The 23,187-nt window shown below is 42.3% G+C and overlaps 1 protein-coding gene across 1 annotated transcript in view; it reads left to right on the forward strand.

The window, feature by feature from the left end:
- Window positions 1-23,187, forward strand: part of UBR5 (ubiquitin protein ligase E3 component n-recognin 5) — an 87,743-nt gene that overhangs the window by 52,236 nt on the left and 12,320 nt on the right. The window contains 24 exon segments of the mRNA XM_015428253.1: window positions 1,452-1,547; window positions 1,779-1,902; window positions 3,495-3,592; window positions 4,569-4,717; window positions 6,727-6,818; window positions 7,298-7,417; window positions 7,419-7,439; window positions 7,546-7,664; window positions 7,780-7,906; window positions 8,017-8,146; window positions 8,337-8,497; window positions 8,774-9,013; window positions 10,059-10,182; window positions 11,280-11,391; window positions 11,663-11,794; window positions 12,656-12,913; window positions 13,137-13,405; window positions 13,984-14,195; window positions 14,434-14,664; window positions 17,066-17,139; window positions 18,399-18,571; window positions 18,983-19,096; window positions 19,800-20,017; window positions 23,063-23,183. Of these exon segments, the coding sequence (XP_015283739.1) occupies window positions 1,452-1,547; window positions 1,779-1,902; window positions 3,495-3,592; window positions 4,569-4,717; window positions 6,727-6,818; window positions 7,298-7,417; window positions 7,419-7,439; window positions 7,546-7,664; window positions 7,780-7,906; window positions 8,017-8,146; window positions 8,337-8,497; window positions 8,774-9,013; window positions 10,059-10,182; window positions 11,280-11,391; window positions 11,663-11,794; window positions 12,656-12,913; window positions 13,137-13,405; window positions 13,984-14,195; window positions 14,434-14,664; window positions 17,066-17,139; window positions 18,399-18,571; window positions 18,983-19,096; window positions 19,800-20,017; window positions 23,063-23,183 (3,515 nt within the window).

Consider the following 23,187-nt stretch of genomic DNA (forward strand, 5'->3'; position numbering starts at 1 on the left):
GCAGGCTAGCCTGATCTTGGAAGCTAAGCAGGGTCGACCCTGGTCAGTATTTGAATGAGAATCTGCCCAGATAGTCCAGGGTCGCTACGCAGAGGCAAGCAATGGCAAACCACCTCTGCACATCTCTTGCCTTGAAAACTCTGAGGGATTGCCATACGTCAGCTGTGTCTTGACAGCAAAAAATAAAAAAAGCAGTGGTATTCATTCTGCAATTCACGGAGAACCACGTATGCAAGTAGCATAAACTAAAAAGGCTGCAGGACTGTGATATGATGCCATCCCAAATACACACATACAGTAATAGACTATTAATGATAGATATATAGCTGTAACCTTTTAAGTTACCAGGTTACTTCTGAGAATGTAAGGTTCTCTTCCTCCAGTACTGTTGAACCTGGAGTATCTGGAGTAAGCAGAAAGAATCCTCTCTGTCTTCTTGTGTTCTTCTCTGCGTGAGGCACAGCAGCTCAGGCAAAAGAGTGTGATTCCCAAGGTGTCCTTGGTAGAGCAAGCTGGTCATAGAGAAAGAAGCGTAAAACCACCAACATCCCACTGTGACCAGCTTTTCCTGGGTGGCTGCCACGGTGGTAGTTTTACTTGCTCTTCCCCGTGGCCAGCTTGCTCTGCTCCTCTGTTAGTGTGCTGAGATGAGAGGGCACAAGCTGCAGAAGGAAGTGGGGGTTGTCGGAGAGGATGAGTCCTTTACTACTGTCCCTGGTATAAAAGTCTACTACTCAGGGAGGTTTGCAGCAGATTTCCATTCTCTGTGGCAGCAACTGTTTCAAAGTGGGAGCCACCTGCCAACCACAAGGTCCCCTGGGTAATGACCTTGCCCACTGTCGTGAAGCGTGGAGTGGGTGCCATTTGGGGGAATAGTGCTCAGAAGACCCACAAGTGACATGTGACTCCCGAGCCACTGAGTGAGTGTCACTGGTAGAGAGTGTATTGTTATTTGTAGTTATAAACTGGCTTAATAGAGGAAGAAGAAGAGTTGGATTTATACACCACCCTTCACTTGGATTTTCAGATCGATTTATAATCTCCTTCCCTTCCTCTCCCCACAACAGACACCCAGTGAGGTACGTAGGGCTGAGAGTGAGAGAACTGCTCTTGAGAGAACAGCTCTGAGAGAACTGTGATTGGCCAACGGTCACCCAGCTGGCTGCATGTGGAGGAGTGGGGAATCAAACCTAGCTCTCCAGATTAGAGTCCACCACTTTTAACCACTACACCAAGCTGGCTCTAGGAAATGGGGTGTTAAAATTTCTGATTGTAACAAGCAAAACTTGTTTGAATTGACACTTGCCCTCTGCTGTGGATGTTAGTTATCCCCCCAGTCTTGGGACATAACCTTTGTTATAAATGCAGGGTACCTAGCTACTGTAGAAACTGCATTTAGCCAAGGATTTTTAAAACTTGATAATGCATCCTGCTGTTCTTTTTACTAAAAGATGGGGACATCGATTTTATCCTGGCTCCTGCTGTGGGATCTCTTACTACAGCAACAACTGGCACTGGTCAAGGTCCAAGCACCTCCACCATACCAGGTAGGACCTGCTGTTTTGAATGCAGGTAGTGAAAGCTTGCTTCCATTGAAAAAAAATTTTTTGTATAACTTTGATTCCAACTTCCTGGCAATGGTGTGAAATTTTGCCGTGCAGTGACACTCAGCTTGTCATAATGCAGTGTTATTTCTCTTGTAGTCAGGCTGTTAACTGCCCAGAAGCTGTATGTGGTTTCCAGCTACTTGGTTTTCACCAAAGTTGTTCGAATTACAGGTCCTTCTACTGAACCCTCTGTAGTGGAATCGAAGGATCGGAAGGCAAATGCGCACTTCATATTGAAATTGCTGTGTGACAGTGCTGTTTTGCAGCCTTATCTTCGGGAACTGCTGTCAGCCAAGTAAGAGTCTTCATCTGAAAGTCATGTAGTGCATTCCCTATCTGAAGCAGATGTAAGATGTCTTTTCCCCTTGGTCATCTCAAAGACTGGGATGAGGAGGCGCTAAATCCCTGTACTATGTGGCCTTAGATAGGGTAGTAGCATTTGAAATGTATATGTGAACCGCCCAGAGACCCTTCGGGGTCAGGGCGGTATATAAGTCGAATGTATAAATAAATAAATAAATAAATCAAATTACGGATTTCATATAATGTAACCTAAAATGAGACATCCTCTGGAGGTAATGCATCAGCAGGACAAAGCATCTGCTTGGCATGCTGAAGGTCCCAGGTTAAAGGATCAGGGAGTAGGTGATGTGAAAGGCATCTGCCTGAGACCCTGGAGAGCCACTGCCAGTCTGAGTAGACAACACTGACTGAGTAGACAACACCAAGGGTCTGATTTGGTACAAGGTAGCTTCATGTGTGTTCTCATGTATTTTATATATTTTTGGAAACATTTATATCCCACCTTTCCTTGTGGTTCAAGACAGCTTACAATAATAATTAAAAACAAAAAAATAAAACGACGACATTCCAATCTGTCTCCTTCCCTCCCCTAAAAAGGTGCCTGGCCATTCACGGCCCCTTAGGCGCCCTGGCAAAGTGGCAGGCCTTGGAGTACCTCCTGAAGACGTCCAAGGAGGGGGTCCCCTTCACCTCTTTGGAGAGCATGTTCCACAGTGCTTGTGCCACAGCAGAAAAGGCTCTGGTGTATGCTTAAGGAATATTTTATTGGGAACATTTGGCTATACAATCTCAGGAGAAATATATAGTTGACCAGAGAGAAGTACTACTGGACATGTGATTGCACTGGAGGTTTCATTTGTATTTTTGCCCAGTGGTTAAACTTTGGAACAATTGTTTTCTGGTCTTTATTTTGTATGTTCTATATGTTTGATTGTATATATTTTTACACATTAGCCAATATGTTCTATTTGCATTAGACCTCTGAGGAAGGCCTGTCAAGGCCGAAACGCATTAGGTCTATTTCATCAGCCTTTGTATTTTTATATGTGTACATGAGGTATGAATGGGCCCTTATTTGTTATTTTAATTTGTGTTTAATAAATACATGTATATTTTTGTATGTTTCATAATTAGATTTTTAGAGTTGGCCCTCTTCTATTCTTCACTAACCTTTTTAGGCTCTGTATTCCAGACAAGCCACCCTGAATGGTGGGATAGCCGGCAGATGGCTGCCTGATGACATAGTTGGCATATTGAAGGAGAACTTTAAAAGTCATAACCAGCACCTTTTGCCATATATAATAATTGAGGAACAATAATTGTTGTATCATGCAGATGCTATGGTTTTCATAGAGCACTGCAGACTTGCATGTAGTTCCTAAGTAAAGGGCTGACTGACTTTGTCTTTTCATTTTAATGGTTCATTTGCATTGATAGTCTCCCTCTCTTTTTCGCACATCAAAGTTTTGTTAGCTTTGAGACTGAAGACGGGAATAATTCTAACTTTGACGCTCGCTAAATTTATAAATTTGCTATTTTCCATTGACCGAAAATGACAAGGGGCATAAATGATTGTTTTTCCAGGGATGCAAGAGGCATGACTCCATTTATGTCCGCTGTTAGTGGCAGAGCATATCCTGCTGCAATTACCATATTGGAAACTGCACAAAAAGTTGCTAAAGGTATGCGAATGTTTCCTTTGGGTTTGCTGTACCTGCAAACAGTTCTTGCTTCCTCCTAAATCATGTAAATGTTATAAAATACTGGATGAATAGGAAACTCAACACTGTCATTGCTGCCAATTCCTAACTTGTCTGGTTTATCTCTTTTCAATTTTAAAGGATCTCTGTTTTTTTAGAGTTGTCTACAGTGGTGTACTCACCGCATGTTCATATAGTAGAGTCAGGGCTATTTTGGGGCAGGAACGCACAGGAACGGAGTTCCGGCTGGCTTCAGAGCTGGCCACGCCCACTACAGCCAAAACCTCTTCATGCGTGGCTACAGAGGGAAGGCCTGGAGAGTGACCCCCTGACGACTCCGAGGTGGCCGGGCCAGGGTTCCCCCTGGAAGAATGGGGAGGCATTTCAATGCCTCCCCATGCCTTCCCCAGCCAGTCCAAGGGCCAGCTTGCCCGGGCAAGCCAAGGGAAACCACAGGGGTGTGGCCTAGCATGCTAATGAGATGCATTGTCAGGGGTGTGGCCTAATATGCTAACAAGTTTCTGCTGTTGGGTGTGGCCTATTATGCTAATGAGTTCCTGCTGGGCTTTTTCTACAAAAGAAGCCCTGAAGAGTATTTTAAATAGCTATCACGATTAGTTCCTGTCTCCTTACAGTATTTTGGGGCAGCTTTAGGGAGTAGGTTCTGTGAATAACAGTTGCTGCCAGTAAAGCAAAGGTAAAATACTTCCTTTTCTTTATCTAGGAAGAATTTAGTGTAGCATAACTGGTGCAAGATAAAACTGGTACAACAAAATGTTGAGTTTTGCCGAGGTGACCATATACTTTGAGTGATAATTTTGAAGAATGTGCATTGTTTATCTGATGTTTGTCTTCAGAAAGTTTTCTGCATTTCAAATTTTAAGCTCTTCAAATTGTTTTGAAACCAACTTCATTGCTGAACTCTTTTCACCTACTTTCCCCTCTCTTCTTTTTAAAGCTGAGGCAACTTCAAGTGAAAAAGAGGAGGATGTGTTTATGGAAATGGTTTGTCCCAATGGCACCAACCCAGATGACTCTCCTTTATACGTTCTATGTTGCAATGATACCTGTAGCTTCACATGGACTGGTGCAGAACACATAAATCAGGTAAATGAGTCATCACTTCTAAGCAGTAATTGTTCATCACCAAGGCATCCTTTAAGAATGGATTGCATGATTCAGTTAAAAGTGGCTCAAGGTATGATTAAGAAGAATAATTTTTTAGGGAAATGGTTTGTCTATTTTGATTATATTTCATCAAACCAAAACCAAAAGAATGTATTACCCCGTAAATACAAAGACAAATACAAAGATCCCGTAAATACAAAGACATTGATCAGATACTGATCAATAAAATACTATGGTTGTGATTTACTTGGTTAATTTTTCATGTGACCCTGAAGACTAAAGGTTAAATTTTGTAAGAATTGTAAGTGTTGTTAATGTTGTGTAAAAATTTAATAAAATTTTATTTTTTAAAAAAAAGAATGGATTGCATGTAGAAAATAGTTATATTTGTATGTAAAGGGCCATGGCGACCCCTAGGATTTTCAAGGCAAGAGACATTCAGTAGTCGTTTGCCATTGCCTGCATTTTCATAGTGACCCTGGACTTCCTTGGTGGTCTGCCATCCAAATCCTAACCAGGGACAATCCCTGGTTAGTATTATGGCAGCCCCAAGGGTTTTCAAGGCAAGAGACATTGCCTGCCTTTTTATAGTGACCCTGGACCCGGCTTAGCTTCCAGATCTGATGAGATCAGGCTAGCCTGGGCCATCCAAGTCAGGGTGATGTTTGTGTTTAATGTAGTACCAATTGATCTTAAAAATCCAAGTCTAGTATTTCCTGAAGTTCGGGCTCTCCTTTTGTTTACTACTCGCCTGCTGGTATCCTGCGCAACATCAAACCAGCTGGTTTGTTACTGGCAAGGCTTTTGTAGCCTATTAATATCTAATAACCCTTAGGTTAACACTTTGTACCGAGGAACATTTTAACAGATTACCAACCCAACCTTTTGCATGTATAATGGCAGGTAAACCCCACTGAGTTTAATAGCACTAACATCCATTACTAAAATGGAGTTTGTAATATTCTCTCCTTCAGTAAGTTTTATCAAAAAAAAAATTTGTACAGTTCTTTATCTATTTAGTTGGCCCTGTTAGGCCATATGTGTTTGAGGAAAGGAGACTTTTCCTGCCTAAAACGTGTTATATTGGAAATATTTACTGACTTGTTGTAAGCTGCCTTGGGTCCTGCTTTGCAGGAGAAAGATTGAGGTAGAAGAATTTTATGAATATAAGAGAAGCTGTGCTGGATCAGGCCAACGGCCTATCCAGTCCAACACCCTGTATCACACAGTGGCCAAAGCCCAGGTGCTATCTGGAGGTCCACCAGCAGGGCCAGAACTCCAGAAGCCCTCCCACTGTTTCCCCCCAAGCACCAAGAATACAGAGCATCACAGGCCCAGACATAGTGATCCAACTATATGCTGTCGCTAACTGCCACTGATGGACCTCTGCTCCATATGTTTATCTAATTTTAATATAAATACAAATAGAATCTATGAAGCTATTTTAAGGCTGTTAGACCGAGTGCTAAAAGATTACATCAAGTAGCATTTTACCAAGTAATGTGTGAACATTGAGATGCATAAGGAGTTCTTAAAAATGCAAGGGCTTCAGTTTTCAATACATTATAAGGGTTATAGCTCTTCGTGTGAATCTGTTCTTATTGTCGTTGCCAACAGTAGAGCCAATATCCTTTTGGAACTCTTAGTGTATGTTGGTGTGAAATTAGCACCACACTTTAACATAACTAGGTAAGGGTTGGGATTTATCTTCAGTAATACTCAGAAGTCCTGAATCTTTAATGCACTTCCTGCTATAAATGAGATAATCCCGTGCATGTGTTCTCAAAGCTGTGCATGTGTTCTCAAAGCTGTGCATGTGGTCTCAAAGCTTTTCCATTTGCTTGCTTCTGGTGGTTTTAGTATAAGTGTTCAGCCTAAAAAAAGGTGAATAAAGGAAGCTGCTAGATCTATACCAAACATCTTAAGTGAAACATCTTAAAATTATGCACACTTGATTTTTCTAAAATGTTGAACTTCTGTCTCCTCAGGACATATTTGAATGCCGAACATGTGGCTTACTGGAATCTCTGTGCTGTTGCACTGAGTGTGCCAGGGTGTGCCATAAAGGCCACGATTGCAAGTACGTATGTGCATGTTTAATTCTAAAATTCAAGACTTCTAATGGTTGACTTTGGTGTCCTCACTGGTGGTTCAATTTCACTGTGCTTCAAAATACTGTAGAACTTGATTTCTCTAAAGTCCTGGTATGATTAAATAGTTTTAAGTGCATGGAGAGATGGTGATTTCAATTTTCTGATATAAACCAACTTGTATGCCATCTCCCCAGTATAAGGAAGGGTCTGTGTGTAAGCAGCTGAGCACCTTTTAAAAAAATTAGAAAAGAGTCCACATGATTAGGACTGGTGACAGGTTTAGAAGCTGCTGCCTCATTGTCCAAGCTAGTGTCCATCTTATAGTAATTTTCCTAAACAGGGAGGCTTGGACTTCAGCTTTAACTTATTAAAAGTTACGGTGAGTGCATTCATGTGTCTGAATTCATTATGCTATACATTGACAAAGAAACTTGTGCTATATAGATTAATCCTCTCTTTTTTTCAGGCTTAAACGCACATCCCCAACAGCATACTGTGACTGCTGGGAGAAATGCAAATGCAAAACATTAATTGCAGGACAAAAATCTGCACATCTTGATCTGCTCTTCCGACTGCTCACTACCACTTGTCACTATGCCAAATAGCAGGCAAGTGTGTGTGTGTGTGTGTGTGTGTATATGTATCTGTGTAAATGATAAACCTTCTCAGATGAGCCCATGTAGTTCCTGTCTCATATTTGTTCATGTGTTACAGGGGAGAGCATCTTCTGTTGTTCTTAGTGCAGACAGTTGCACGGCAGACGGTAGAACATTGCCAATATCGGCCACCAAGAATTAGGGAAGATCGTAATCGTAAAACTGCAAATCCTGAAGGTGGGATACTTTTATCAGTTACAAGATTTTCTGAGCTGCAGAACTTTTTTTTACAGAGCCAGTCTCTCTGTAGCAACTAACATTCACACATAGCCTTTCTTTCTTGCACTTTTAGATTCAGATATGCCTGATCATGATTTGGAACCTCCACGGTTTGCACAGCTTGCCTTGGAACGAGTGTTACAAGATTGGAATGCACTGAAATCTATGATCATGTTTGGCTCGCAGGAGAATAAAGACCCGTGTGTATTCACTAACTTGTTTCGGTTACACTTCTGAAAATGACTTTATCATAGATCTTATAGCTTACATTAAATTTTTTCTTCCTTCTTTCCCTTTGCTTTTTTCCAAGTCTTAGTGCAAGCAGTAGGATTGGACATCTTTTGCCTGAAGAACAAGTCTATCTCAATCAGCAAAGCGGTACTATTCGGCTGGACTGTTTTACACACTGCCTTATTGTGAAATGTACAGCAGACATTTTGGTAATGCACATTTGTGTTAATATAGTGCCAAAGAAGTAATTCAGTCAGTGGTGATTTGTGTAGTCAGGAATACTTTACGCTGCTTTGCAAACTAGCTTTATGGCAGGTGTTTGTTTTATCTTTCTGTGAACAACTTCAAGTAAAGAATTATTCATCAGTGCATAAATGATGCGATAAATTGTCTCTACAGCTTTTAGATACTTTGCTGGGAACTCTTGTAAAAGAATTGCAGAACAAATATACTCCAGGTCGAAGAGAAGAGGCTATTTCTGTTACGATGAGGTTTCTGCGGTCTGTGGCAAGAGTTTTTGTCATCCTTAGTGTGGAAATGGCTTCCTCAAAGAAGAAAAAGTAAGTTTCCTTTAAACTGATTGGAGATTTATGGAGTAGGGGTGGGGTGAGAACATTAAGGGGTACATGCCTACTGGAAACAAGAGTCTTCCAGAGATTGGCTTCCATCACCTTGCATGAACGATGCATTCTTGTGATTGCTTCCAGAGAAAATAGCTGCGGTTCTGTGAAAGCACGATGTAATGGAAAGGGTTGTCCTGACTTGTGTATTTTCTGAACCTTTTTGAATAGGTTGCCTGTTCACCCACGTGTTTCCTTTCCCTGCCTCTATTCCAGCAACTTCATTCCACAGCCAATTGGGAAATGTAAGCGTGTGTTCCAGGCTTTGCTACCTTACGCTGTGGAGGAATTGTGTAATGTAGCAGAGTCCCTCATAATTCCGGTCAGAATGGGTATTGCACGACCTACAGCACCTTTTACATTGGCAAGCACTAGCATAGATGCCATGCAAGGCAGTGAAGAACTGTTCTCGGTGGAACCATTGCCTCCACGGCCATCGTCTGACCAGTCCAGCAAGTAAGGGTCATTTTTACGACTGCGTTTTTCCCCAAAGCTTTTATCATCACTTTTGAAGGATACTGTTTTCACCTTGTGGCAGATAGATACATAGATCAGTGATAGCTAGAAAAAGAAGTGGCCAAAGAAGGGGCAGTGTTACGCATAGAGAAGTACTCAAAAGAGATTGTATCTCATTTTTATTCTCCAAGGAGCTCAGGACACAATACTGTGGGGGTCCCCCCCCCCGTTTTGTTCTGTTCAGATGATTTGTAGACTGCCTTTTGGCTCACAGCTCCCCAAGGCAGTTCACAACAAGGTGAAACACCCACAATTACATTGTGAAATGAATACAGAATAACGTGAAACCATCTAAAAAGCACTGGGGAATGAACCTCAATAAGTGCTGTCCCAGTATCTGTCTGGTTCAGCCTTCCAGGAAAGGAAGGTCGTTGGTTTAATCTGGAAGGTGTGGAGGTAGAGGGCTAATCTTGCCTCGGTTGGAGGAGAGACCCACCATCCTGGGTGAGGTGGCTGGAAAGATCCTCCCTGTGGGCAGGTGCCAGTGAACTCAGCCTCACTAAGGCTGATTGACACGCCAAGAAGGCAGCATGCACACATCTCTTTTTGGAGCGCGTTCTCCTCTCCCACTTTCTCCTAACAAAAGCCATGTGAGGTGGCCCAGAAGAGGGACTGGCCCAAGGCCCCCCAATGAACATGGTGATTTAGTAGGGATTTGGACCCTGATTTCCCAGATTCTTGTCTCCAGCTCTCTAAGCACTATACTCACGACACTGATGGAAGTGTGACGGAAGTTGGACTCAAACAATATGAGAAGGCCTCTAGTTCTGCTAGTTTCAGAATGGGAAGAAATGGAGATAATCTGAGCTCTATAAAACATAACTGTTTTAATCTAATATTATAGTACGTTTGGAGAAGCTATTTATTCAGTGGAGCAGTCTTCTGTCTGTCAGGTTGAGTCAGCCAGCCATCTTGTGTGAAGAGAACAAATATGTAGTGTGTTAATGTTAGTGTTTTTTAAAAAGCCCTTTCTTTTCTCTTGTAGTTCCAGTCAGTCTCAGTCTTCCTATATTATTAGAAATCCGCAGCAAAGACGGATCAGTCAGTCTCAGCCAGTTCGTGGGAGAGATGAAGAACAAGATGACATTGTGTCAGCCGATGTGGAAGAGGTAGGGTTTATAATGCTTAATAATGCTTTCGATTTTATTGATCGCTCTTTCCCACATACCTGCGGGCTCAGAGCGATTTACAGTTACTCTTGAGACAGTTGGACTAACAATATTTATGGGGATAGGGAAGACAAACATCCAGCATTAATTACACACACATTGCAGCTAGCCGGGCTTCATCTGCGCGCTGGGTCAGTCGTGTTCCTACGGCATCTTGTCGGCTGGCTGATGACGTCTGGCTTCTTGATGTCGTGCAGCCACACACTGCCACTGCCTGGCCGACTCGCTTCACTGCAGGGAAGCCAACACAGTTCTTTCGTCTTTCTGGTCGCCACGCCTCAGAAGTTGCCTCGGCAGCTAACACCTTCCCGAAGGGAGGGGTGTGCCCACCCCCTTACGGGTGGTCCCCAATTTATCTACTCACCGAAGCTTTCAAATCGCTGGGTAGACGATGCGCTAGGACAAGGCTTGGTTGCTCACACCAGCACGGGGCTAGAACTGCCAAAGCATGGCAGTTCAGATGTTATTGTTAAGCAGGGAAAAATCCCCTGCACCACCGCTCCCAGAATTGATTTTCAATTGGGAGACGTTGTGTTATAAGTAAATGTCAATACAGAAGGAGACAGGATTGCCCTGGTACAAGGTTGGCTTCTGAAGCTGCAGCTCTAGCCAAATAAATGCAGACAGGCTGTGGGGTTGAAAATGAACCTTCATTTGGTCTGCGGTAGAACAGACAGAGTTCAGTCCAGCAGCACCTTAGAGACCACCTGTAAATGGTGTTGCTGCCTAAGGTGGGACTGGACTGGACCCAAATCTAATTGTTCAGATACAGTAGCAGCGTTTTGTAATGACAGAACTGAAATTGCATTCTCCTGTAGCAGCCGAATGTGCTGGTCTGAGCTTTTCCAGGCGGCAGCTGCAGACTTTGCTCTGCTACGTGGAGTCAGCACCCCCCTTTGGGATCAGAATCCTAACTGTAAGCTGTTTGAACAAAATAGTACAAGTTCCAAATATAATTTTTCAAAAAAATTTTTACGGATTGTCTGCAGTGATTCTAAAACTACTACTTAGCATTTAAAAACCTCTCTCTGTTCCAGGTTGAAGTGGTTGAGGGGGTTGCTGGGGAAGAGGACCACCACGATGAACAAGAAGAACACGGAGAAGAGAACGCTGAAGCAGAAGGGCAGCACGATGAGCACGACGAAGATGGTAGGGCAATTCAGCCTTTTCGAATGTTGGGACGTTTCCCATACACCGAGGGCTGTACTTTCTTTTAACACCCCCCCTCCCCCCCATGTTGCTAGGCATGGGAAGCAGTGCTGTCACAGAGAAGCAACGCTAGTGCAAGCGGCGCTTGAAGTTACCAAAAGGCAGATTAAAATGGAAGGTAGCTCTATAGCGAGTCTGAACTTTCCATGAGACAGGGGTATAAACACAGTCAACATCCTTTCATTAACTGAACGTGCTTCCTCTTAATTAGGAAGTGACATGGAATTGGACCTGCTGGCGGCAGCAGAAACCGAGAGTGACAGCGAGAGCAACCACAGCAACCAGGACAATGCCAGTGGGCGCAGAAGTGTGGTCACTGCAGCTACGGCAGGCTCAGAAGCAGGTAATGCCCTAGGCTTAAGTCTGGCATCTGGATTTTTGATGCTGCTGTTTTGAAGTGTAGTTAAGAACAGTCTCAGAAGGCTTGGCGCCTGGGCGGCAAAGGTCTGCATCAGCAGCTGAGCCCGTGGCAGTCATCTGCATGTCTCCTGGTGCCCTCCTGCTTCCTGAGTCTTTTGAGGGGGACTCGAAGGGACTTGACCGAAACAAAATAATAGGGAGCTGACTGAGTAAAGACAGCTTCAGCTTGCTGTCTTCCCTCTACAGCTGCATTAAACTTCTTTTAAAAACCCACCATACCAAAAACCCACTTCTTTTTGTTTGGTAGCTCCTCCTGTTTACTAGGAGCTGCGGTGGCTCAAGTGGTTAAGACGCTGAACTGCAGGCTGTGGAAGGTCAGTAGTTCAGCAGTTCGAGACCCGGGTGCCGCATGACGGAGTGAGCTCCCGTCTCTAGTTCCAGCTCCTGCCAACCTAGCAGTTCGAAAGCAAGAAATTGCAAGTAGATAAATAGGTACCACTTCGGTGGGAAGGTAACAGCGTTCCGTGCGCCTTGGTGTTTAGTCATGCCGGCCACATGACCACGGAAACGTCTTCGGACAGCGCTGGCTCTTCGGCTTTGAAACGGAGATGAGCACCGCAACCCTAGAGTCGGATTTGACTGGCTTTCGAGCAAGGGAACCTTTACCTTTACCTGTTTATTAGAATGAGACCCATGCTGCTCTCTGCGAATGCGCTCTGTTTTATAAGCCACATAGGCCATTGAGACTTGCGTGGTCTTAAAGAGTGAATTGCCTCGTGATGGGTTTATTCTTTGAGGAAGAAAGTGAGCAGCAGCATTGCTTACAGTGTATGTTTGTCTACAGGTGCCAGCAGCGTTCCAGCCTTTTTTTCTGAAGATGACTCTCAGTCCAATGACACCAGCGATTCAGACAGCAGCAGCAGCCAGAGTGATGACATAGAGCAAGAGACCTTTATGCTAGATGAGCCTCTGGAGCGAACAACCAACAGCTCCCATGCCAGCGGGGCCACCCAGGCGCCCCGTTCAATGCAGTGGGCTGTACGTAACACCCAGAACCAGAGGACGACCAGTACTGCACCATCCAGTACCTCTGCTCCAGCAGGTGGATTTTTGTAGTCACTGTCCCCCTGAATGTGATCTTTTAAATTTAGGTCTAAGGGAAGCATGCAGGAAATTCATTTGCATTTTTGAATGCAAACTGTGTGTTTCTTCAGCTGTTTAAGGCTCATGTCTGGCTGGCTGTGCTCTGGGGTAAATATTAGATCTAAGTTCTGTTTACCTAACATTAACCCCCTGAATGTTGTCTTTTTTTTTTTTGCCTTTAGCGAGTTCAGAAGGCTTAATTTACATTGATCCATCAAACCTGCGTCGGAGCGGTACCATCAGCACCAGTGCGGCAGCGGCTGCAGCGGCTCTTGAAGCGAGCAATGCTAGTAGTTATCTGACGTCGGCCAGCAGTTTAGCAAGAGCTTACAGCATTGTGATCCGACAGATATCTGATCTGATGGGCCTGATTCCCAAGTACAATCACTTGGTGTACTCGCAGATTCCAGCTGCAGTCAAGCTGACATATCAAGATGCAGTAAATTTGCAGGTATAATGCAAAAAACGAGTAAATGGTGACTCTGTGTTAAATAGGGCCTTTTAACAGGAAAATCTGCCTTGTTTTGTTTGCAATAATTAAATGCAATAAGTAACTGCTTCTCTCTGCCTCAAACTCTGCTGCTTATTCTTCACTGCTTTTGTTCATTCTACCCGTTTGCTCTGACAGCATTTCTTACTCCTCTGAGCTCTTCTCCTTAGACAGCATTTGAGAAACTCTGTTTTCCAGGAGTTCTGGGAAGGATATGGGTGAATGTATGTGTTGGGAGTACTCTCTGCCTTTCCCTGGAGGCTAAGGCAGGCAGATGGGAAGCTGATGTCACATTTCCTGGTTGAAAGAGTGGTGTGTGAGTCAGAGTTACAATGTAAGAGAGTGTGGAATTACAGTGGGTATTTTTGGGAATTTGTGTAGCCTACTGGATGGGGTGTAGCTCTGAAGTGCTTCCAGCAATCTGGAAAATTGTAGGGATTATAAATTGTTAGTGTCTTTATGGAATTACGTTATTCACCTTGATTGCTTACGTGTAGGCTTGTTTGCTGATTCATTATTATTACTCGTAATTTATTTAGAATTATGTTGAGGAGAAGCTTATCCCCACGTGGAACTGGATGGTGAGCATCATGGACTCCACTGAGGCTCAGTTGCGTTATGGGTCTGCTCTTGCCTCCGCTGGAGACCCAGGACACCCGAACCACCCACTGCACGCATCCCAAAACTCAACCAGGAGGGAGAGGATGACAGCACGTGAGGAAGCCAGTCTAAGAACCTTGGAGGGCAGGAGGTATGAACATTTCTGAACAATTGTATGTTACAGCAGATGTTACTAGATAGGCAATATTGCAAGCAAAAAATACACTGTTGTGGTCCATACTCCAAAAAGTATTTAGCTAGCTCTCCAAATAAGTAATATTAAAGTGCATTATTTCTCTTAATGCTATGCAGATCTGAAGAGCTTTTTCTGTTGAGCCAAGGATATATGTGTTGCCAACACTTGTGGGTTGTTTTTTTTTAATCTACAGGCGTGCCACACTGCTCAGTGCTCGTCAGGGAATGATGTCCGCAAGGGGCGACTTCCTAAACTATGCTCTTTCTTTGATGCGTTCCCACAACGATGAACATTCTGATGTTCTACCAGTATTGGATGTTTGCTCACTGAAACATGTAGCATATGTTTTTCAAGCTCTCATTTATTGGATTAAGGCTATGAACCAACAAACAACATTAGATACTCCTCAGCTGGAACGGAAAAGGTATAGAAACTAGTTAACGGAAACTTTGCTTTAGGTAGATGATGGTGTTCATGTATCAGAAGTTTTTAGTAAATGTTTTTCCCCTCATATGTACATTGTTGTCTACAGATGATATGTATTTGTGGTAAATTGCAGTGAAATCTAGAATGCAGTCTGCGCTGTTGAAACGTTGGATGGGCAATGAGAATGGCATCTCCAGTATATTCACCATAATGATAATGAATGAAGATGCTTTTTGTGCATTCCAGAAAATAATTTGAATCCAAGTTTACAGGTCTTCAGGAAACACTTATAGTCCTCAGCACTTAAAGTGCAGTGTCCCCCTCTGGAGGCTTTGCCTGCCCTAGTAGATAGCCTATGCTCAGAAGAGTGGTGCTTGTGACTGTTGATTTTTATAGATCTCAGCAGTCTTTGATACCACTGGTAATGGCATCCTGCTGGATTTCTTAAGGGGTGGGGAATGCTATTTTGTAATGGTTATTTCATTCCTGGATGGTAGCACTTGAAAATTCTTGTTTCTTCCTGTAGGAATTGTTCTGCAGGATTTCAGTTTTAACAGTTACGTAAAGCTGTTGAGTTGAAGTCAGTGGGAATTATGGGGTTCAGCATCATTACTAAATCTAACTGTTTTTAATCAGATTCATCTTCCTTGAATAATTATCAGTGATACTCCTGGGAGAGATGTTGCCCCCCCCCTTTGTGGGGGGGCTTTTTCAGCCCCTCTTTTTCCTGTTTTGCTGAAGTATTTTTCTTTTCTAACAATCCATTTTTATCAACTTTTTAAAGAGCATAAGAACATAAGAGATGCCAATGTTGGATCAGGCCAAAGGCCCATCCAGTCCAACACTCTGTATCACACAGTGGCCAGAAATAGCAGTGCCATCAGGAGGTCCACCAGTGGGGCCAGGACATTAGAAGCCGACTTATGGAGCTCAGCATCATTACTAAATCTAACTGTTTTTAATCAGATTCATCTTCCTTGAATAATTATCAGTAATACTCCTGGGAGAGATGTTGGGCCCCCCTTGGTGGGGGGGCCTTTTCAGCCCCTCTTTTTCCTGTTTTGCTGAAGTATTTTTCTTTTCTAACAATCCGTTTTTTATCAACTTTTTTGTTGGCTAGAGTAAATTCTTTACCACTTGCAGAACTGTCAGATCGCTGCAAAGGTATTAGCATCCACAGAGATTCTGCCCTTGTTGTAGAGTTGTAATTTAAACTTTACCCCACTTTGTATTTAGTTGTGACTTGTATTCATCGATAAGAGCTAAATATATTTTGCCTTTATTGAGCATGTTTTCTTGTTGTTCACATGACTTCCATCTGTTGTCTCTTTTGGCTGGCAGTGATAGGCAAGTTATTTTGTCCATGGTTATGTTTTGTGCCTTTAGAATTATACAGGAATATGTTAAAAATATATCTGAGGCTGAGTACTAGTGGGGCTGTTGTTTTATTAGTTTTCCCAAGGTGCTTTGGGGCACGTAGAAGCTCTGATTTTAAAACAGGGACAGGATGCTCCTGGGTGAGGGTGAACAAATTTAATCTTAATCTGGATGAGGGAGAGCTGATGGTGGCATTGGGAAATGCCTGTGCTGGACTGCATAAAAGTGCAGATTCATACCCAGGAGAGTGTCTGTATTCCATTACTGTAATCCAGAGTGGCTTTTACGAGTCTTTTTGGTTGGTTCACCATTGCTTTAAAGATGGGAGCTGGAAGATGGATGACAATCCATGCCAGAATAATTTCCAGATTAGATTTCTGCAATTTGCCCTTTGTGAGGCGGTCCTAGAAGACTGCCTGAAAAGTCAGCTATTACGGAATGAATCTGCTCAATTGTTGATAGGAGTGAACTGTCGTGAAAGCACATTACCCGTTTCAGAACAACTTTGTTGACTATCCATTTCTGTTCAAGCCCAATTCATGGTGCTAGTTTTAATTTTAGATGGTCTGAATCAAAATTGTTTTTGGAGAATAATTTGAAGAATAAGTTCATCTATATGGCTTTTTTCTCCCTGCCTGACTTCCAGATGAACTAATGATGCTCCAAGTTCATCCTTTTATTTATAAGGACAGCATTTTCTGACATGTCTCAGTACAATGAAACATTTTCCCTTAGAAAGCTCATGAGCCTTATTTCTTGCTTCCTTTCCAGAAGCTAGTGAAAATATTCTTATTTTGCTGCTGGTATTTATTTTATTCTTTGTGCAGTTCACAGAATGTCTTTAAAAATTTATTCTGAAACCCACTTTAACACTATATGTTTAAAATTATATACATGCTGAATATTTTATGACTGTAGCTTGTACAGTTAGGCATTTGACCCTTTTGTGTTAAATGAAGAAATGAGCCAGTGTTGACTGAAATTGCTGTTTGTCTAAAATGATCTGACACTTACTTTTCAAGGACTCGGGAGCTCTTGGAACTTGGTCTTGACAATGAAGATTCAGAACATGAAAATGATGATGACACAAATCAAAGTTAGTTTGTATCACTTGTATCTTGGGATTTTAAAAATTCATAGACTTCTTAGATAAACCAGGCACTATCGCAGTGATAAACAAAATCCTAGGTGCCAATTCAAGGATTAGCACTAGACTCTAGGCCTGGATTATGCAAGGTAGTACTACATAAGTTTTTGAGCTTGGGCAAAGTGTTTCCCCTTGCCCTCTGAAAACTTCAGCCTACTTCTATCTGGATGTATGATAGCAGTGGGAGATATGTGGCTTCTGCTTAGCCTGAAGGCTCCCTTAGACTACCTCCACCTTTGCAGAGGGAAAGGAGCTACTTCCAGCCACTCTGTGGCTGTGCCACTGTTGTATATAGGAAATAGAAGGGAAAGGAGAAAATAAAAAAAGATGGGGAAGACATGGTGACAAGGGGAAAAGAATGACATAGAAGAAAGAAAAAGGGCTTAGAGAAAAAGGAGAGGTTGATGTGGCAGCTGCAAAACTAACTATGATTGTGTTGGGAAAATATTACGAGGGGTTTGTCTGTAAATATGGCTGCACGTCTGCATAGCATTAAGTTTGCACTATGTTTGTCCTCCCAACGAGCATGTGAGGTGGATCACTGTTCCCAGTATATAGAGGGGGGACTCTGGTGGTGGTGGTGAGAAGTTGTCTTGCCTCGTAGTTGCAAAAGTAGAACTGAACCTAGCCCAAGTGCTGGTGGAGTTCAGTTGTACCTGTTTTAAAGGTTGCCAGGCCTGTCTGTGCCTTTAGCAGCAGGGTCCACAAACTTCAGCAAGTGATACTTATCTCCATGCTGTGAAAAGCTTCAGTGGCTGATTCCTCCGGCTGCTGTTAATGTTACAGAAGCAGGTCAGCTTTGTTTTGCATTTAGAAAACTACCCTTCTTTTGGATATCGAATGTGAACAGCAGGTGGAGTGACAAAAGCATAGACACTTTGTTTGCATGCTGAGGTGTCACCTACTTGAAGTAGTAATAGTGGAACTTAAAAGTTTTTGACTGTCTTCTAGAACATCTTACCTACGTTGGTGTACTTGTTATCATATCACGTCACAGGAACAAACTGAAATCTAAACAAATATCAGGAAGTTACCAAGTAACAGATGACTTGGACAGCATTATTTCTGATGTTAATGTAGGCTTTCTCAGTTACATTGGACAATATTTTCTTAGGGTATATCTACAGTATTTTGACATTCAGTAATAATTTTTCCCCCAAAACCGAATGATTCTTTGGTTTCCCTCACCGCACACTCCTCCTTTTCAGGTGCTACACTTAACGACAAGGACGATGACTCCCTCCCAGCTGAAACAGGCCAAAATCATCCGTTCTTCCGACGGTCAGATTCCATGACGTTTCTTGGCTGTATTCCACCCAATCCTTTTGAAGTTCCTCTTGCAGAGGCCATTCCTCTCGCAGATCAGCCACATCTCTTACAGGTGACACTCCATATAACTAAAAAAGCAAATTATAAGCCTATTCTCTGATTTCCATTGGCCAGTACATGTGTAACATTAAAAAAAAAAGTCATGATGTACCGTCCTGCTTCTTTAATCATGGTTAAGGACTTGGGAGAAGACTGTGGGATGTTATGCTTGCCATGTCCCTTAAAGTTTATTCAAGTCAGGGTTTGTTGCTAATCAAGATTTTGAATCTAGTGTCAAACCCTGGTTAAAATTAGTACTGATTTGTGCCTTAACCACTGGGATGGGCAGGAGGGAGGGAAGTGTAAGAGAAATGCATATTGAAGAGAAGAGGAACACATCTTTCTATAGTTTGCATGGCGAATTTTGCATCTGCTGCAGTGCCAGGTGAAAGAAACGTGAATGATTTTTTATTTTTTTTTGCAGCCAAATGCTAGAAAAGAAGATCTGTTTGGTCGGCCAAGTCAAGGTCTGTATTCATCTTCTGCCAACAGTGGAAAGTGTTTAATGGAAGTAACAGTAGACAGAAACTGTCTTGAGGTATGTATTTTACTGTGACATACTGCAGTAAACCCTCCTTCTTTCGCTCTGTTGCTTGTCCTTCCTGTTCTTTCAAAATGTCTGTGTGCGTGTGCACACGCATGCTCCCTGGCTGAAAGAACAAGGAAATCACTATGATATTTTCTCCCAGACTCTGAAAAGGCCATTGCAGCAACCAGAAAAAAAGATCACTTTACCCAAGCACAAACTGCTACTGCCTCTGAACGAGCAAGCAAGCATACATTCATATCCTTCCTGGTCTGTCTTCAAATAGGAACTGCATAGTGATAGTTCAAAAATGTTAGAATGTTTTTTCAGAGCTCCTATCCATTCTCTACATTACAACTGGGTATTTTTCACCTATTTCCCTTCATTCACAGTGACATGGTTATATGGGCGTGCACTCAAAGTTCAGTTCCTAATAAAATAGATTTAAGAAATAGAGTAAATGCTTGTCCTTGCAGAATTCTTCTTCTGCTAGATTCCAAATCGCTTTGTTAGAGTGCGTTTATTTGTTTGGGATAGTTTTCTGAAGTTTATCATATTAAGTGAAAACATGTATGCATAAAAAAGATCTTCAGTTCTGCTAAAACAGTAGGATCAAGAGGTTCAAAGTACTCTACTTCAACTGGTTTTAAGGGCTGGGTTGTTTAGACTGTAGCAGTCCTTATTTACATAGCAGTTTAATATCCTCTTCGCTTAGGTTCTTCCAACAAAAATGTCTTATGCAGCCAATTTAAAAAACGTAATGAGCATGCAGAATCGACAGAAGAAGGAAGAACAGCAAAATGTGCCATCAGAAGAATCTGAGGGTTCAAAGCCCGGTCCTTCGGCTCATGATCTTGCAGCACAGCTGAAAAGCAGTCTACTGGCAGAGATTGGGCTGACTGAAAGTGAAGGTCCCCCTTTGACATCATTCAGGTATTGTGAAATCGCAGCTCATTTTCTCTCCTGCTTCCTGTGGGAGACACTCTGCTGTCCATCCCCCTCAGCTCCTTATAGTTCAAAGTAACAGTCTGCAGTGGCTGACTCTGTGGGGTGAGTACCAGCAGCAGATGAGAGGGACAAATTGCAGATAGGAGGTTTCCATCTTAGTTCTGGTTTACTGTAGGAAATTAATTTTTGACTGGAACTATTGTTGTTGCTATTGAGCATCTAGCAAGAGCAAAGATACAGCATTTTCCAGCAATTCTGAAGCCATTGGAGATGCGTGTGGGGGAATTATTTGAAGAAAAGTTAAAATATATGCAAAACAAACTGTTTTATCAGATTTAAATTTACTGCTTTAGGAACATAATATGCGTTATGGATAAGTTAGCACAAAATTATACTGCTTCTTATATTTTGATAAATGGAAATAAATAAAATATGAAAGTAATTATTAGTGAAGTCTCTTACGTTCGAGACAGAACAGTGAGCCACTGCTCCATAACAATTTCATAAGCGTGTCTTATTGTTCTAAGAAGAGGGGAAAAAAGCAGGGGTGGGGAATTGAAAATAGGAATCATCAGTATTGAAGTACAGAAAAGGATTTTTTAAAATTACCTTGAAAGATTCATTATCCAGAAACCCACAACACCAGTTTACCAGGGCAGCAAGGCAAGTATATGCCCCTGAAAGCAATGATCCTTTTCTCAGACGGCTTCCAGTTCTTGGGGGACCCAGCCACTTGGTTCAGCAAAGCTTGAAGGCATAGTCTTTGAACTGGATCCACCCCACTGAACTCTTCCACTGGGGCTGAATCCACCCCACTGAATTCTTTGATACCATGTGTTGGAGATGATATGCAGCAAAGTTGTCATAATAACAGTACAGATTTATCTAGCTGAAACCTCTACCATATCATTCAAACAACAAGATTTTCCAGCATATTTTATTATCTTGGGTATTTGATCAGGGAAAGGAAAACTGATAGAGATCTTTTAGTTTCCGAAGGCGTTAGATCCACAGAATGGAGAACAGAATTTCATTCATGCAATGTGTCTTTGTCTGTCTCCTCTTGAAGCTTCAGCTGTGTGCCTCCCAAAGCTGTTATCTTAAGGTTAGGGTAACTTGAGGAACAGTGTGGGATGACCAACAAAGTTGGGGGGGGCAGCGTGGCAGCTGTCCTTCTGGTCAGCTGCAGCTCTTACACTCTCCTGCTACCCCCAACGGAAAAACAACATTTACTCTTTAAAAAACAAGGTAACTTTACAAAATCTTTCAATGCCAGGCAGGGGGAGAGCCCGAGGGAAAAAGAGAGTTAAAAACTCACCTCTCAAACTGCCAAGGGGAGGATAATACTGAATCGGAAGAATCAGAGCGAGAGCTCTCCTTGCTAGAGGAAAAAACGGCGGCAGGAGGGATTCAAACCAAGACAATCAGGCTTCAATTATACAGACATTAACAGAAATAAAGGAGGAGATTAAGAGTGAGATAAAAGCTTTGTCTCCTGATGTTGGACAATTAAGAAAGGAATTTGCTCAGCTCAAGCTCGTCATTGATCCAATAAATCAGAAACTAGACGAACTTACTTCAACTGTGAAAGTGACGGGGAAGAAAGCTTGAATCTGCACTTTAAATCGCTAAAAAAGCAGCTGATGATTTGTCGGCGATACAAGAGTTTGAAAAATGGGCTAAAAATAAAATTATCCTTCAGGAGACCAGGTTAAGGGAAAGGAAAGCTTAACTACGTGGAGTTTCCTCAAACTTCTGTGTAACAGGTTAAAGAGGAACTTAAACAAATGGTTTTTGCAGATGCTTCGGTTGGAGGAACAGAGACCTCTGAAGGTTGGAGGAACAGAGACCTCTGAAGAGATAATTACCTCGGCTTTCCAAATTAACATTTCAAAGGGAGCTCCCCCAGATGTTCCACAAGACATCAGTCGAATTCAAAGAGCTACAAATCAGAAACAAACTTTTCAAAATAGCTCGAGAAAAACAAGGTTTACCCCTTGAAGACACATGCGTGTTTTTGTATGCTGACGTCATCCCAGAGGTGCTGATTGCGAGACAAAGACTGCGTGAAATTGCAAAGACATCGAGAGAAAAGGAAATACCATATAGATGGCTAGCACTTGGCCATTTGATGGTTAATTTAAATAACAAAACGTTTATAGCACATAATGAGATGACGGGTAAAAAACTTATCAAGGCTGTCATTAGATTTAAAGAAGGAGGGGTGTGAAGGGAATAATATACTCTGGTGTGGACAGTTAGGCTATAGTGTAAGTAGGGGGAAACAATTGAAAGTAAGGAACAGTGGGATGTAGCTCAAGGAATTCTAGAGCTAAGGGGAAATCTGCAGAAATTGCCTTCTTTTTAGCATGAACGGAAGTGCTCTTTTGGTCGCACAGTGCAGGGTTGGATCCAACTCAGTATTTGGGTTCAGAACTTCCATTTTTGTTTCTCCATAGGCTTCAGCAAACTGAAGACATGCATGTCTTGAAGCAAGCCTCTCAACTCTTTTATACGTGTTTGCATGTTTCTTGATTTGATGTATATACTTCCCTATGTAGACCAGTTTCTTTCATGTGTTGCAGAAAATGGAAGAATTTGAAGGAGTCAAGAAAGTTCCAGCGATCTACAGTATATAGGAGTTATAGTTACTTAACACTTTAGCTGTTTTGTGTAGTTATTATCCAGTTATTAGAAAGTATTTGAAGGGAATAAAAGACAGCTAAAACAGTATTTAGAGCCTTGCTTTAAAAGCACTTCATTCTAAAAAGAAAACTTTCTTTAGCATTTCCCCAGAGTTTCCATGTTATTCTAGTGAGACGACTTTATGTCTCTAGATAAGTCAAATTCATTTCAGTATTGCTTTTGTCCTTGAGTTAGGTTTGTTGTTACTGAGGATAGCAGAGAGGCTGTCATTTGACTGTTGCTAGAAACACAGAATTCTTTGTATGGCAGGTGTTGCGTAAATGGGAACCATTACCTTTTAATGTAACAGCCTCCCCCCCCCCCTTTATTTGGTCTATTTTCCAGGCCACAGTGTAGTTTCATGGGCATGGTCATTTCCCACGATATGCTGCTTGGACGTTGGCGCCTTTCTTTAGAATTATTTGGGAGAGTGTTCATGGAAGACGTGGGAGCAGAACCTGGATCGGTAT

This window comes from Gekko japonicus, unplaced genomic scaffold (genome assembly GCF_001447785.1).
Source record: "Gekko japonicus isolate JY-2015 unplaced genomic scaffold, Gekko_japonicus_V1.1 scaffold555, whole genome shotgun sequence".
In the NCBI taxonomy this organism is placed as follows: Eukaryota; Metazoa; Chordata; class Lepidosauria; order Squamata; family Gekkonidae; genus Gekko; species Gekko japonicus.